General features: G+C 35.0%; 1 protein-coding gene across 1 annotated transcript in view; it reads left to right on the forward strand.

Moving 5' to 3' along the window:
* The window catches only part of ERBB4 (erb-b2 receptor tyrosine kinase 4), a 1,078,432-nt gene that overhangs the window by 924,262 nt on the left and 137,563 nt on the right, over nt 1-16,607 (forward strand). The window contains exon 20 of the mRNA XM_035007223.1: nt 4,618-4,803. Coding sequence (XP_034863114.1) covers nt 4,618-4,803 — 186 coding nt within the window. The remainder of the gene's footprint in view (nt 1-4,617; nt 4,804-16,607) is intronic.

Here is a 16,607-nt window from a genome sequence, read left to right on the forward strand (position 1 = left end):
CTTACTAATAGATTTTTTTAAAGAGAACTTTCATGTGACTTTTTTACGCTCTTCTGATGTAAACTTTTCACATGCATATTTAGAATGGAATTATCATCACTCCTTGAGTTGTAAAAGAAAAAAAAAATTGTTTATATATTTCATACTGAAAAAGAAGCCTGAAATAACCTCCAGATCTTTCTTTTACTTTAAATTTCATCATTTTCTTTCTCAAGAAATGGTCTGTACCAAATAATACTCTCAGGAAATCAGAGAAATATGTTTCCTTTGGCTTTTTCTGAAAGCATATTGTAAGTGATGACTGTTTACCTGTTAGTGCAAATTTGTTGTTTGATTTTAGTTGCTCCTCAGGAAATAAAGTATAATTTGACCCAATTCTTCAGATACAACTAATATCAGGTGTTTGGAGGTGTCTTCTTGTTAACAAGATAAGTTAACAGTACTACAGTGCCAAGTGCTGATGGAACTGAAATTTATGAAGTTCAGTATCATAAGAAGTAGCAACTGCACTAAGAATCAGAAATCCTGAATCTTAAACCTGATCCTAGTACTTATCAAATATAACCCGGGCAGTAAGCCCACCCAGCTTTTGGTTTTCTCCTTTTACACCTGAGAATTACTACGTCCTTTGACTACTTCTAGTGTTATAATGGGGATCAAACCACAACTGCAAATTACGATTTTTGCAACGAGATTATAGATTCATTTTATGGCAATATTCCAGAGGTCCTTAATTTTCATAAAACCCTCAGTAGCTTCATCTGGAGAGCTTGCTACAAATGCAGATTCCTGATCTACTTCTAGCCCTGATTTTCAGGGAGTGGGGCCAGGATAGCTACTTGTAATGACAAACCTAGGTGACTCTTAGGCTCATAAGAGACTGAGAGCCACCAGAAGAGAAATGGAGAAAATGCAATCAGTATAAATTTAACTTAATTAGATAATATCTAATGTGGTACTTTATTAAATTAGATATTTAGTTTGATTACATGTTTTGCTTATTTGTTGGTGTATATATGTATATATGTGTGCATATCATAATTCAGTGAAGGAGCCCTCTGGTTTATACTTTCAATATTAATGTTAATAATTAATTAATTAATAACAATACAATATTACTTGGCTCACACTCTTATCTGTACTCTCCTTATAACTACATTGATTTGCTTTATTTCAAATGTTTGCTAAAATACACAGCAAGTAAAACCAAAATATTTCTACCCTTTGGATCCAAATGGGGCCATATTCATAGTAATAACTCAAATTTCTGGCTTTGCTGATTACATAGAAACTCAAACCCCTAAAGAAGTCTCTCCATATAGTTTGGGCACTTACTGAGTGCCTCATATGTACCTATAAACCAATGTCCCAGTCCCAGTCCTCCTGTGATATTTGCAGTGTTCTTCCTTACCAGCCTGGCCCCCCTATGGAGAGTCTCTTCTCCCCCTGGCACCATCAGCTGGTACCACTGTTGACTGGTACTACCTAAGGATGCCAGTATCCTTGCCAGAGGTGATGCCCCTCAGTGCTCCCTGGGCTGCTAGTCCTCAGGTGTTGCTGTGGTTGGCTCAGCAAGGAAGCATAGAAACTGGTGTTCTCCCCTGTTCTATGACTCTGGCTCCCTGGGGCCACTGAGGAGGGGGGAATTGCAGCATCTACTTGAAAGCCATCTGGAAAACAACAATTTCAGCTTCTGCCCACAAAGGCTCAAAAACAGTCTTTTGAATTGGGCCAACGCCATTTTACCAGTTTATTGTTTCTGTTTGGCCTTATATCTCTTCTTTCTCAAAGACACTTGCCCATTCTGCCCCACTCTTCCTTACTGAAAAAAGTAAAAGTTTATACCGCACCTAGGGCCCTGACTGGATCCAGTAACTCCATATACTCCATCAGACATATACCATAATTGTCAATAATCTTTAGACTCAGCTGAAATCAACACCACTAAAATAGTAGTGGGAGATTAAAAATTAATAATGTCCTCTCAAATAGCTTTAAGGTAATAATAAAAGTCAAATACGTCTGCAAGGCAAATAGTAAAAGACAGAAGTCTAGAGTGACTCTCCATTCCATTTCCTGCCTGTTTTCCACTGCCCAAAGTAATCACTTTCAATTTCTCAGCAATTTATTTTTTTCATTTAACCCTGTATCTAAATATTATGCTTACCCTGTCAACTCTTGATTTTTCCATTTTATGCATCATACACTAACTTGTCACTATGAACAACAGGAATGTACCTTTCACTTTCTTCCCATTATCCGCTTGCAGAAGTATAGTCTACTTCCCTTCCCTTCATTTTCCAGGATAGTCATATGGTGTTTGCCTATATCAACATTTTGTATTTATGTCCTTATGCTTATGTAACTATTCCCAGCCATGCTCTATAGTAAATACATGATTTTCTTTACTTGTGTATGTCTTGTACTTTACATCAAATCAATTTCTTCATTTTACCTTTGCTTAGGTTTCTGTGCATCCATCCTAATTTGACCTTCAGCATCTGCTATATATACATATCCTTAATGTATTTTAAGCTCATTAAGTATTCTATCATTTCCATCTTCTTGGATTACCTTTTCCAGATCAATATGTCCCACTCCATTCTGGACTGACTGCTATCTTGGTCTCTTGTACTGCTTTTATTCTGGAATATCCCTACACTGTCATTTTTTGTTTCCTTAATTAAATGTACTCTTTTAACGCCCCCTCTTACTTAATGAACACATCTAACAGAGAAAGGAAGTATGTGACATGAGTTTGTGGGGTTTTTTAAGATTTATTTATTTGAGAGAGAGAGAGAGAGAGAGAGAGAGCATGAATGGGGGAGGGGCAGAGGGAGAGAATCTCAAGCGGACTCCCTGCTGAGCACAGAGCCCAATGCCAGGCTTGATCTTATGACCCTGTGATCATGAGCTGAGCCGAGACTAGTAGTCCAACACTCAACTGAATGAGCCACCCAGGCACCCCCTGAGATAAGTTGTTTAAGAATAGACATGCCTGAACATGTCTGTATATCCACTCACTTACCTGAAATTTTGCTGGATTTGGAATTTGAGGTTTAAACAATTTAAGCTTCAGAATTTTGAAGTCATAGCTCCATTTGGGAGAAGGAACTGGAAGGTGGCCCCAATTTTCTCCATATATAAATTTACATAACCCTACTGTTTTCACCAGAGTACTTCTCTTTCCATTTTGCCTAATATCCATAGTCCACAATCCTTTTGATGGAGGGGAGGAGATCTGTAGTCTTAGGTGCTTCCTAAATACACTTTGAAACAATCCTACTAACGGAAGTTTCTCCCTCCTGCTCCATTTGCAGAAATTTGTGGTGCTAACACTACTTGAGCCTTTGGTGGTATACACATGTGGTGTAAATTGGATTTCTTCTCTGTTTCCCTACCTGCTACATTAGGCTTCAGATGTCATACATATGCAAAATTAGTTACAACTAGTAAGCCAATTCCTACTCTTATTATTCTATCTTTATTGCCTCCTCTCTATGACTGTTGGTGTCTGCCTCTTGATTAATTCCTTTATTGCTAGTATAGTGGAATTGAGAGGAAATGAAAGTAAATTTGTGTATTCAATCTGCCATGCCATCTTAAACAAAAGGTCAATATAGCTTTCTGTGCATAATTTTTTGTTTTGAAAAATTTCAAAGTTAAAGAAAATATTCAAGAATGCTACAATAAACATTCTCATGGCTTCAGTGTAAACTGATTGATAATAAATTGCCATATATGTGCCACTCCCTGTGTGTGTGTGTAAGGTCCTATCTGTTTCAAATTGCAGTAAAGATACTTAAAATAACTTTTAATTGGAGGCTAACTTTAAGATGTACTAAATAACTATCATATGTCCAATTTTATCTTCATTAAACCAAAGTGACATGATTATGATAAAGAAATTAGAGCTGTTTTCTCATTTTATGAAATGATGAAGTTGGAGTAGACAATTTTTTATAGTCTCAATTAGCGTTCAAATTTTATAATTCTATGAATAATACATCACTTACAATTTTGGAAATGAAATAAATTTGAGTAAAGACAAAGTTATGGAGCAAAATGTCTTATTAAAAGGTTTATTTTTCTACATAAATCCACAATGGCATATTGCTTATAATTGTTTAAATTTTGATATTTATAATTTATAAATTACACCTGTGTATGCTCTCTAAATCCACACTAATAATGGATGACTTAACTTTGGGTCACCTTATACTACGTGAAAATAACCGCACTTGTATAGATTATTGTATTCTAGAACTAAAGATCAAAAGTTAAAAATCCACAGTATAAGCTAGGATTCAATATCAACTAACTTAGCAGTAAAAAAATCAAATATTGTCCATATTACAAAAGAAAAAACACTAATATTAATTTTATATGCATTTAATTCTATAACATTTTCCATTTTAACAAAAGTATAGTCTTTTTCACTTAATTTTACTTGAGCTAAATCACTTTAAGAATATAATAGCTGCATTAATGTCTTTTCATTTTTAATTGATTCCATTGAATGAGAGTACATTTTCAAAATTATGATCAGCACCATTAATATCATGCTATAAAGAAATTTGAGTTGAAATGATGGTGTTATTTATTAATTTTTTATAGGAAGCTTTGATCATGGCAAGTATGGACCATCCACACTTAGTCCGGTTATTGGGTGTGTGTCTGAGCCCAACCATTCAGCTGGTTACACAGCTTATGCCCCATGGCTGCCTGTTGGATTATGTCCATGAACACAAGGATAACATTGGATCCCAGCTTCTGCTTAACTGGTGTGTCCAGATAGCTAAGGTAAGTGCCCATCACTTCCCATGGAAATAACTCTCCTGGCTTTCTTTCTCCTATTCTAGAACAGTATGGATATTGAAAACATGTCTAGTCTTTTAATATACTTAAATAAAATAAATTACTTTTGCTATAATGGAAGGTATATGGAAGTTTTTGCATTCAAAGCACAGATTAAACACATGTTAAACATCTTTGGATTATTTTACTGCTAATTGTGTTATATGGACCAGATGCCAAAACAAATAGCTTACTGGTCAGGAGAAAAAAAAAATGTTATACCAAATTTGATTGGCTTTTTAATTTTTTTAATATAATCTAAATAACAAACAAAATCCAAGAAAGCCAAGATTGAATTCTGAATTGTTCCATTTTTAGAGGATTTTATTAAGATGGTATGTACATTCAGTTCTCAGTATTACAGATGATCAAGTTCTAAATATTTTCCTAGACATTTTGATAGTTCTCAATTAGTCTTTAATGGTTGGGGTGTTTTGGTACAAGGCATGGCATGTGACATACATAAGGGAAGTGGCATGGATCTCAGCACCTGGGGTGATGGGGACGTGGCTGTGTAGTGGGCTAGAGGACACCTACTGCCCTCTATAGGACTATGGTTTTTTCCCACCAGAGTTATGTGCTCTTCCAGTTTTTCAGAGGGGCCAGAATTCTGGATTTTTTTTTTTTTATGTGACTTCTCCAAATTTAAATCTTGGCTCAAACTTTTGAATTGTTCTGGAAGCCAAACAAAGCATTTATGTCCCGCTGTCCACCAGTGTGAAACTTCTGGTGTACATTTTTTATATTCAAAGAACCCATTTATGATTATCTATACCAAGAATATTTCTTGAAAATTTTCTCCTAGGTAAATAGATCTGAGACAAGTTTTAATTCTCTATTTCAACTTTTATTTACATCAAAATTTGACCTAATGTGTGGTTCATTCTACAGATGTGTTCATCTTTGCATTTGTATAATATAAATGCCAAAATGTTAATTTAGTAATTCTAGGCTATTTCTTTTTACAGTCTAAGAATGAATGAAAACTCATTTCCCAAAGTAGAAATGTTAACCCCAAAAAATTATCTGAGGGAAAAGCCCAGTTTAGTTTTATATACCATAAATCTCGTTATAGTTTCCTTATGGACCATTTTTATAATTTTTTGACAATTATATAACAAAGTCACAACTTAGAGGATTTTTTATGGTAGTGAAGTTTGAAATACAACTCTTCAAAAATTGATTTACATATCTAAACTTCTATGAATTATAAGGTGAGCTAAACAGGCAATAGAAATTTTCAAATCATCCTAGCACTATAGATGAAAACAAAACTAAGTTTCAAATTCCTTTGCTGTTCTCTCTGTTTCCTGCAGGTTTCTTCATAATTTAGGTTTTATCCTTAGGGATTCATGAAATTAATATATCATTTATGCAAGGCTGTACACCCTAATAATAGAAACTACTTTGAGTTCCCAGAATAATCACACTGTTTTAAAACATTTTGCCTTTGTGAATGCCAGCCTTTCTACTTAGAAATCTTCCCTCATAGCTTCTTGATCACATAACATGATCTTTTCCATCCATCAACACTGATTGGGCTTCCTCCCCTTACAGCACCTGTCCCTACTCAACCTTTTTCTCCAAACAGAAGCAACTTCTCCTGCTTCTGTACTGGTTTTGGTCATTGGTATCTTGAACACATTTGTATTATGTAAATGTTATACTATGTGTTTATATAACTATCTGACTATATGGCAAGTTTATTTAGTCATTAACCTTTTAATAAATACCTGTAAACACCTTCCATGTGTCAGGTATTATGCTGCCTAAAGTGTTTAGGGGCAAATATCATGGACGTGGGCCTGGTTGTCTTTAACGGCGTAACAGTCAACAGATAAAACAATTAAGTATAGGATTATACTTAACTCTTAGGTTCAGATTTTGAAGAAAAATAATTACAGGAGAGACTTAAGGCAGACCCTATTGAGTCCTAGGAGAGAAGAGTTTGCTTATGGGAGGAAAATTTAGGCAGACGAAAAATTCCACAAGAACCGTGTAATTTATCATCCAACTGGGACAATTTTAGGAGTGAAAGAAGGCTCTATCACTAGTTCCACCAAGACAGCAGGCACACCAATGTCCTAAACAGAACCAGATGTGTGGTAACCCTGTGTGGCATGAAAAGTTTGGATTTTATTATAAATATACTGTAGGTATTGAAGTATTTTATGTTCTAATGAGATCATGCCGGTTTATGCATAGAGGTGAGATCAAGGCAATCCGAGAATGGAAATGAAGCTACCAGTCAGAAGTCTGGGGGTAATGAAAATAAGGAGAAGTAAATAGGATTAGGACATATTTTTAAGATAAATATAGGCATCTGAATACTGATCAGTTGTGGGGGAGTATGGTGCTGCTGTTTCCTGAGCTGGTGAAGACTGAGGGATTGAACATAGTTGTAGAAAAAAATTCAGGAGTTCAGTTCCAGACATGGCAAATTGCAAAGGTTTATCGAACATGGCAGTGAAACTTCCAGTTAGGTAGTTGAATTTGGTTTGGACTCTCAAGATAGACTGAAGAGTTATAGGTATTTAAATATATAGGAAAATTTGTGATTACCTAGCTACTAACTCAGTTTGATTCATATTTCTTCCTAGCACCGAAAGTTGGTATAGTAGCCATTCAATAAACATTTAGTAAATATTTTAACTCAAAAAGAAAATGAAAAAATCTACACATCTTTGTCTTTTTTCCTACTTCAGGGACAGAATTGTGTAGTGGAAACAGCATTAGGATCAGAAAGACCTACATTAGTATGTTGGTGATCACTTTTAAGTTTTGTGAGTTTGAGTAAGTTAGTTTTTGAATTTTGTTTCTCAGTGTATTAAGAGTTCATAATCACTACTTTTTATTTTTTCTCATTTGCAAAATGAGTGTAATGGTATCTATCTCTGGTAGGCTGAAACTCCCTGCCCCCAAAGATGTTAAGTCCCATCCCCAGCATCTGTGAATAAGTTACTATACATGTTAAAAGGGAATGTGTGAATGTTACTAAATTAAGGATCTTGATATGTGATTATCCCGGATCATCCGGATGGGCCCAATGAAATCTAAGAATCCTTATAAGTGGGAGTAAGTAAGATAAAAAGATGGGAGCAGATCTGGAGTGATGTGCTTTGAAGATGGAGAAAGGAGCCACAAGCCAGAAAATAGAGTCTACCTCTAGAAATGAAATAGATCCTCTCCACAAGGTCCAGGCCTGCTATACCTTGATTTTATTCCAGTTTATAAACCAGTTCAGGACTTCTGACATCCACAGCTGTAAGAAAATAAATTTGTATTGTTTTAAGCCTATTCTGGTAATTAGATACAGCAATAAAAAACTGATATACTTCCTCACAGTGGTTTGCAAAGATTAAATAAAACAGTCCAATGTAAGTTCTCTGGCTCAGCTCCTAGAACATGGAGTGTTTAAAAACAATCTCCTTTATTAGCTATAGGTTGAAAGCCTCAAAACAGAGAATTGTTTTTAAAATGTCTGCAAAATATGAGTAAGATGGTCTTAGTAAACACAAGTACTTTACAAATCACTATTCCAGTCAAGAAGGCTCATGAAAGTAAGCATCATAATTGCTCCAAGACCCACTTTGCTTTTGGCTGCATCCTTTCTTTCACTGATAAAGCTGGAATGATAGGGGATAATACTGTAAAATGACAGAGGTATCTTTGTGTTATAACATTCTATGGAAAATACAACAGTAGGTAGGAAAATAATAATTATAGCTAACATCAAGCAGCTCTTTCTCATAGCCCTGAGATCATGACCTGAGCCAAAATAAAGAGTTGGACAACTTAACCACCTGAGCCACCCAGGAGCCCTTAGATACTTGAGATTTAAATCACAAAGGAGAATATCTGTGGTTTTTAGGAAAGATTAATGTATTTATTCATCTAAAAAAATCAAGTTATGATGTAGCAGGTACTATCCCAAGATCTAGGATTTCGAGAAAGAGTAAGTCCCTCTATCATAGTTTTTATATTCTACTGGGGGAGATAGATAAAAAAACCAAGTAAACAAAAATGATTGCCTCAAATGGTGACAGATGAGAGACGGTGCCATCCATTAGTATTTTAGGGCAGAATTTAAAAGGAAGTAGTACTCTGTTCCTCTTTTAGTTCTACCATTTATCATCTGTATGACTTTGGCAAATTCCTTAATATCTCTAAATCTGTTTCCTCATCTATAAAATGAGCAACAGCCTCCATTCGTCCAGCTGTTGTGATGGTTAAATGAGATCATACCTTAGCTTTGAACATTTGCTACCAAAGCTTTAGTACTTAATATGTCATTATAATATTAAGTAAAATTATAATACATTATTTAATATTTATTATCATCAAGACAATGTAGACATGACTTCTACAGAAAGGCAGTGTATGTAACAGAAAGAATATCAACCATAGAGAAATACAATCTGGGTATAAATTCTAATTCATAGTTGTGAGAACTTTGAGACCCATTTTTCCGTTTTGCTAAATGAGAATACTTGTGCTTATATAAAATGAAACAAAGCTATGTTTATCAAATTTGAATTAATAAATAAATAGGAGCAACTGATATTAATCTGAAAAATTAGAAGGTTCTACAGAACAGGAATATATATATATTTCTTTATTCATTTTTACTCATTTATTATATTCCTTTATTCATTTGTACTCATTTATTATTTTACTCATGAATATAGCAAATTTCCTTTGAGACCCTACTATGATTATAATGGTGAAGGAAAACAGATTTTGGAATTAGAAAAATCTAGCTTTGAATCCCAACTATCAATCATTAGCTGTAGAATTTTTGGCAAGTTTTTTAAACTCTCTCAACTTCCTTATCTAAACATCAGGATAACAATATTTAGTTCACAGAGTTATTATAACAATTAAATAAAATAATAAAGTATGTCATTATATTAATATATTGCCTAACACATGGTATTGCTCAATAAATATTGGCATTGCGGGGTTTTTTTGGGGGGGGTTTTTTGTTTTTTTTTTTTTTGGTTTGTTTATTGGTTTGTTTTTTTTTAATCACATAGAACAGTGTTTGGGCCAGCCATTTCAGAAGAAGATTGCTATACCTTTGTACAATTAAAGGGTTCATTTGAAATTTTTTTTCCAGGACAAAATACAAATCTGCCCTGGAGAAGTTTTTCCATCATTAACCCCATGTTAAATGAAAGTGAATTTGATCTGAGATAACAAATTAGGGGAACATTACATTAATTTTTTTTCTAAATTAAAATTATTCCAGCTTGGTGCTAACCTATCATCGTCGGTCAGAAATTCCATTTTAAACATGTATTGGGAGGTCCCACAAGGATTCTTCTAGGGATATTAAAGAATCTGATGAGAAATATATGATGCTCCAGGGAAGTAAAAATCAAAACCACAATGAGATACCACTTCACACCAGCCAGAATGGCTAAAATTAACAAGTCAGGAAACAGATGTTGGCAAGAGTGTGGAGAATCCACACTTATGTGGGAATGCAAGCTGGTGCAACCACTCTGGAAAACAGTATGGAGGTTCCTCAAAAAGTTGAAAATAGAGCTACCCTGTGATCCAGCAATTACACTACTGGGTATTTACCCCAAAGATACAAATGTAGTGATCCAAAGGGACACCTGCACCTCAATGTTTATAGCAGCAATGTCCACAATAGCCAAACTATGGAAAGAGCCCAGATGTCCATCGACAGATGAATGGATAAAGAAGATTTGGTATATATACATAATAGAATAATACTCAGCCATAAAAAAAAAAAAAGAAAAAAAATCTTGCCATTTGCAACAACATGGATGGAACTAGAGAGTATTATGCTAAATGAAATAAGTCAATCAGAGAAAGACAATTATATGATCTCACTCATATGTGGAATTTAAGAAACAAAACATAGGATCATAGGGGAAGAGAGGGAAAAATAAAACAAGACAAAATCAGAGAGGGAGACAAATCATAAGAAACTCTTAATCATAGGAAACAAACAGGGTTGCTAGAGGGGAGAGGGCGGGAGGATGGGGCAACTGGGTGATGGGCATTAAGGAGGGCGTGTGATGCAATGAGGACTGGGTATTATATAAGACTGATGAATCAATGAACTCTACCTCTGAAACTAATAATATACTATATGTTAATTAATTGAATTTAAATTAAAAAAAAAGAAACATATGATGCTTGGCAGACAGGGACAGTCTCTACTTTTCTGACCTTCATAATTGGTACATAAAGTTGCTCCTTGTTCAGCTTCATGGAAACAGAGCTCTCCAATCTCTAGTATCTTAAAGTAGTTTGCTGTGTATACAAAAGGAAAGGAAAGCAATAGAAAAATTACATGGAAAGGATCCAGTCCAGAAAAGTTACTTTGTAGAGGTGGTGAATGTTTAAGAAAAATTAATATCAGAACTTGTTGAAATTTTGGCATAGCAAGGAGACCTGGAAGATTATCTCGTTCAGTGATTAAAAAAAAAAAAAAATGTTTAAGGCATGCAATTGTTTTAAGTGAAATCTTATACTTGAAAATCTAAACAGATAAAACCAAGCCGTAACTACAGCAGCAGATAGCATTGAGAGGGCTTCTTGGGACCCTGAGGTTCCTGGGGTCTTCACGGAGACCAGCTTGAAGACCATCCGATGAGCTTGTGTTGAAGATGGGGAAACTGAAGCCCAAACCGGCGACAGAGTCCATTTAAGGCCACAGTTCTTAGTCACAAAGCCAGGATCTAAATGCACCCTGGCCCCCCTGGTGTCACCAGACACCCCAGCCTGGATCAACTAACAGCCAGCACCCCTTCCCCTGGCTCTGTAAGATTTGTGGATTCCTTGTTTACAATTGGTGAAGTAACTGCTACAGTATTAGTTAGTCTAACAGATCATATGGCTCTTGTGATAACTTTTAAATGATGTAATGAACTTTCCCCCTATACAATATTAAATGAGAGGCAGCTAGATTTTTACCTCCAAGTACTTTTGTGTTTTCAGTTTACCTTCCAAGGGTTTCTTTTTTTTTTTTTTTCGAATCTCTCTTTTCCACCCATAGTTTTCCCTCTCCATCTTTATATCAGAAAGTCTAATAACATTGCAACCTCCCAAATTGGTGATAAAGCACCTGGCTAAATTTGAATCGTATTTATCCCCTCCCTGAAACAACTTCATGCTTTCTATTTATGTGCCAAGTTCTCATTGCCTGAAAGGAGGACGATATAAAAGGGGTAGTAAGGGATAAGAGAGACTCTCGAATGTACCAGATGAAAATGAAGTTTATTGATGCAGTTTCTAAAGCACAGGTCCCAGAATTGCAATGAGGCCTTAATTGTTTCCTGGGGTTTGCATGAAATATGAAGGCCTCTCACAGTCATTGTAGGTTATTTCTTGTCTAACCTATAAAATAGCAAGCTTCCCTTTTGTTTTGCTTTGCCCGTGGCTTTGTTTGGCATGCTGAGCAACTCTAATTCAGCTTGGAAGTTACTCTATTGTAGAAATGGCAAAGTTTTCATTCAGTTACCATACACATCCAGAAAGTAAAGAACTTAATTTCTTTACTGTAAATGTATGCATTAGCTAGTACTTTTAATGTACTTTTTTTTTTTTTGACAGAAAAGTGAAAGCTATGCAACCCAAATGGTTTAAATTGCACTTCATGTGTATAAAGTGTTTTCAATTACATCTATTAGCCATGGCTATGGGAAGCTTGGTATTGTGGCAGCTTTTAGGAGCACAGTGGTTTTCTCAAATACAGATTCAAAGTAGCAGGACTGGTATATCTACTTTATGGCTCCCCTATGGCTTTTGTTTCCAAAACTGTTGAGTTAGATGGGTGTTATAACATTGCTCTCAGGAAGTTGTGATATATATTCATGATCTTTTAGATGTATGCATGCAATGCCATTTTTCCCAGATTTCAAGATGTTTACAGTAATTCAGAGAGATGGGACTTGCCTTTTGCTGCTCATGGGAGAAACAAAGGATGAGGAGCTCAAATGATTTGGCTGAAAACAGAAAAAACATATTGAGACTGAGGGCAAAACAAAAATTTACTTCCTCTACACCTGCCCAGTTCCTTCTCCAGATAGTATTAAAAAAAACCAAAAAACCAAAAAACAAACAAAAAAACTTTTTATTTTGAAATAATTGTAGATTCATAGAAAGTTAAAAAAAAAATAAAGAGGGTTTCCATGTTGCCTTCACCCAGTTTCCCCAGTGAGAGCATCTTGTATAACTATAACACAATATTACAACTGGGAATTTGACATTGGTACAATGCACAGAGCTTATTCAGATTTCCCCAGTTTTACATGAAAACTGTGAGCATCTGCATGCGTGTAATTCTAAGCAATGTTATCACATGTGTTGATTAATATAACCACCACCACAGTCAAGATACAGAACTATTTCATGACCTCATGCCATCCTTTTATAACCAAACAAAAATTGTACTCTCAAGTCTTGTTGAGATCTATATTTGTAATAATGACTTATTTTTTCAGACATTTTTTGAACTTACTGTTTTTAATACATTACAATGGACATATCATACTCTGAACACTAAGTCTAATTCTAGCATTAGTAATTTGGTAGAGTTTTACTTCAAAGGATATCCTCCATAGATTTGCACATATAAATTCTAGAATAGTGGCTGTAAAGAAGAACTGGGTTCTGTGTTATTGACCTAGGAGGGACGCAACAGTCAAAATGTAGTGTTAGATTCTCTTACAATTACTTAGTGGGAACATCTACACTCCTACTTACCATAAGAAAATGATTTAGCAGGTCACTGGCTGCAGAAGAAAGATAGCCCAATCAAACCCAAAGGGCATGGAGCCAGAAGAGAAGAAAATTAGGTTAATAATGAAGACAAAAAGAGAGAAAGCAGCTAAGGTTTTATGTCAATCTTCTACCTTCTGAGAAAATTCAAAATTTAGAATAATGCTAGTTAGTATTATACATGATGAAATGAATATACACAGCTTGTATGATATTATATGCATGTGTGTGTAACAAACATAAATACATACATATTATATATAGCTGGGTTTTTTATATAACTTTAATATAAATATATTAGTGAGAGGAATTTATATTTTAAATATAGAATAATTCTATGTAGTTGAAATTCTACAATATCCAATTTAATATGTATATATGGAAAAGAGCATTGGATGGGGAGATCCATTATTTTCATGATTAGAAATAACAGGCTAAACACTATTTGTACAAAATTTCCCTTTCTATCATCTAAATTTGATGAATTAAGAAGAGCTTGCTGGCAGATGTTTGTTATTTTTCATCAGGCTAAGGTGAGAGTGGAACAGAATATGTGTGTAGTTGTGGAAAGGAAGGGTGAGCTGAGTGGTTATGAGCACATAAAAAAAGAGTGGCTATGGGTCAAAGATTTTATCCTTCATTAAGAATCCTTTTCCTTAGCTCAGTATCTACCCCATCACAAAGCGAACAAAGGATGAGCTTAATGACAGTCATCTATCAGCTAGCTACATTTTAAGCTTCAGGATCCTGCTATTCCCAATGCTCCATGCCTTGACAAGGCTAATTGTATAATTACAACACTACATCACCCACTCCTGGTGCACTTTCACTGGCAGGGACCAGAACTGGGGACTCTGATGATTATTGCCCCAAGCAAGCACATTAGCATGAATACAGTTTACTGATGGGGCTGCTCTATTAGAAACTAGTATATAAAGCTTAAGCCAAGGATTTTGTCATGAAGTCTCTTGTAGATTAAATGTCAGACTGAATTGAGCTTTAAAATCAGAATTATTTTATTTTTTAAAACAAAATGAATGATTCCCCTATATTTTCATATTCTTTCTAGTATGTGTGTAATTGCCAAAGTTATTATGCTAAAATGAAATCAAGTTTATAAGCCTTTCACCAAGGATGCACTAAGTGCTAAATAAAATAATATCCTTAAGCTAATTCATATGTAAGGTTAAAGAATTCCATAAAAATATAACCAATATGGGTCAGACAGAGGAACTTTTGTGATACCAAGACTGTTCTTAATCTGGGTGCTGGTACTCAATTTATGAAATATAAATATATTATCAAAACACTTTAAGAGTCTAGTTATTTATGTTTTGCTTTAAAAATTTCCGATGGCTACATCTTTAAAGATTTGGCACATCAAGTCAGAGCATCAACCTGAAATGACTCTGTTTCTATTACAGACTGGAGGCAGGTATGGCAATCCCTAAAGCAAGAGTGTACAGCCAAAGTCCCTTCATTGTGGGGTTGAAATTTTTCATGAATTGCCCCCAGTCCCTGATATGCAACCAACCTTGACTGGTGCTGATCAGAACTTTGTGGAACAGGTTGTCCTTGCCATCCTTTGGTTTCATGTACATTGACAATGACAGTTCACAGCAGTAACAGTAATAGAATAACAATCAATGATATTATCACTCTTATTATTGTCCATATTATTCCCATTGTACATGAAAACGCAAGACTTAGAGAGGTGACTTGTTCAAGGTCATGTAGCTAATGAGCAAGGAGGTGTTTATCTGGCACAGTCTGCTCCTCAGCTTGACCTAAGCATTTCCACACACTGGCTCTCTCAGGGCCACTGTATTGTACAACTCCAGGACCAGGGTAAGGCAGTGACCTCAAATGGATCATACCCATGCCTAACTAGGTTTCCATCTTAATTAGGTAATTGAAGGAAATATTTCTTATTTCCCATGAGAAACAGTAAAATTTAAAGTATAAAAACTGACCTACGTAGGGTACCTTGTACCTTAATTTTGTGGGGAATGTGGGAGAGCACACTTATGGATGTCAATATAATGACTTGATTACTTCTAGAATCACCATCTTTGACAGCTACTCTTGTTATTATCCTCCAAAAAATTTTTCTATTAAAACATAATTAAATGGGCTGATAGTTTATTCCATTACTACCTTTACCTGAGAACATGCCAGGTATGTGACACTTACGTACTATCATTATATCAAAATGTCTCTACGTAGTGGGACTTCAATCGTGTAGCTTCTTACAATAATATGCCCATGCTTATTGTGCTGTTACAAGTACCCATTGTCTTTTTCACAGCTGCCCCAGGGTATCTGGCCACAAATTCCTCACATTTTCATCAATCACTGAGGTAGTAGAAACCTTTATCTTTCTTTTTTTTTTTTTTTTAACTTGCATTCCCCAAAAGATTGGCTTGGAAAAACGTTATTGAAAACTTCTTTTAAAGCAGATTCAAGATATTACAACAGTGCCTGCTAGAGTCTGTCAACGTTTCCATTATAAACCTGTATTTTCCAGGTTTATTACTTAGCTGTAAAATTTTCCTGTGGACTGTGATACAGAATACAGAATTTTAGCCCAAAGCAATTTTTATTATCATCGCTCAATTATTGAGATTTTTCAAGTTATGATTGTTTTTAAAAGTGCCACAAAAATCAAATACTTTAGGGGACACCCATTTTAAATCCTTTATAAAATGCAACATTAAAAATAATTTGTTCCTCATAAGAAACAAAGAAACAAATAACTAGACTCTCAAGGCCTGAAGGGGAAATTTTGTGAGCCCACATGGATTTATTTCCTTATGATTTGGGGGCTAATTTGATATTTAGATTGAGATTTTTAATATTACTACAATAAGCTTTCAAGAAATTGGCACCATATGGGTCTGAAAGAAATTGGATTGTAGGCAAGGGAGAATCACAATACAGATTGAAAATTCAACCCACAGAAACAGTATTCTCAAAGCTACTGATGTTGC

This window comes from Mirounga leonina, unplaced genomic scaffold (assembly GCF_011800145.1).
Source record: "Mirounga leonina isolate KUSES-001 unplaced genomic scaffold, KU_Mleo_1.0 Mir_151, whole genome shotgun sequence".
Taxonomy (NCBI): domain Eukaryota; kingdom Metazoa; phylum Chordata; class Mammalia; order Carnivora; family Phocidae; genus Mirounga; species Mirounga leonina.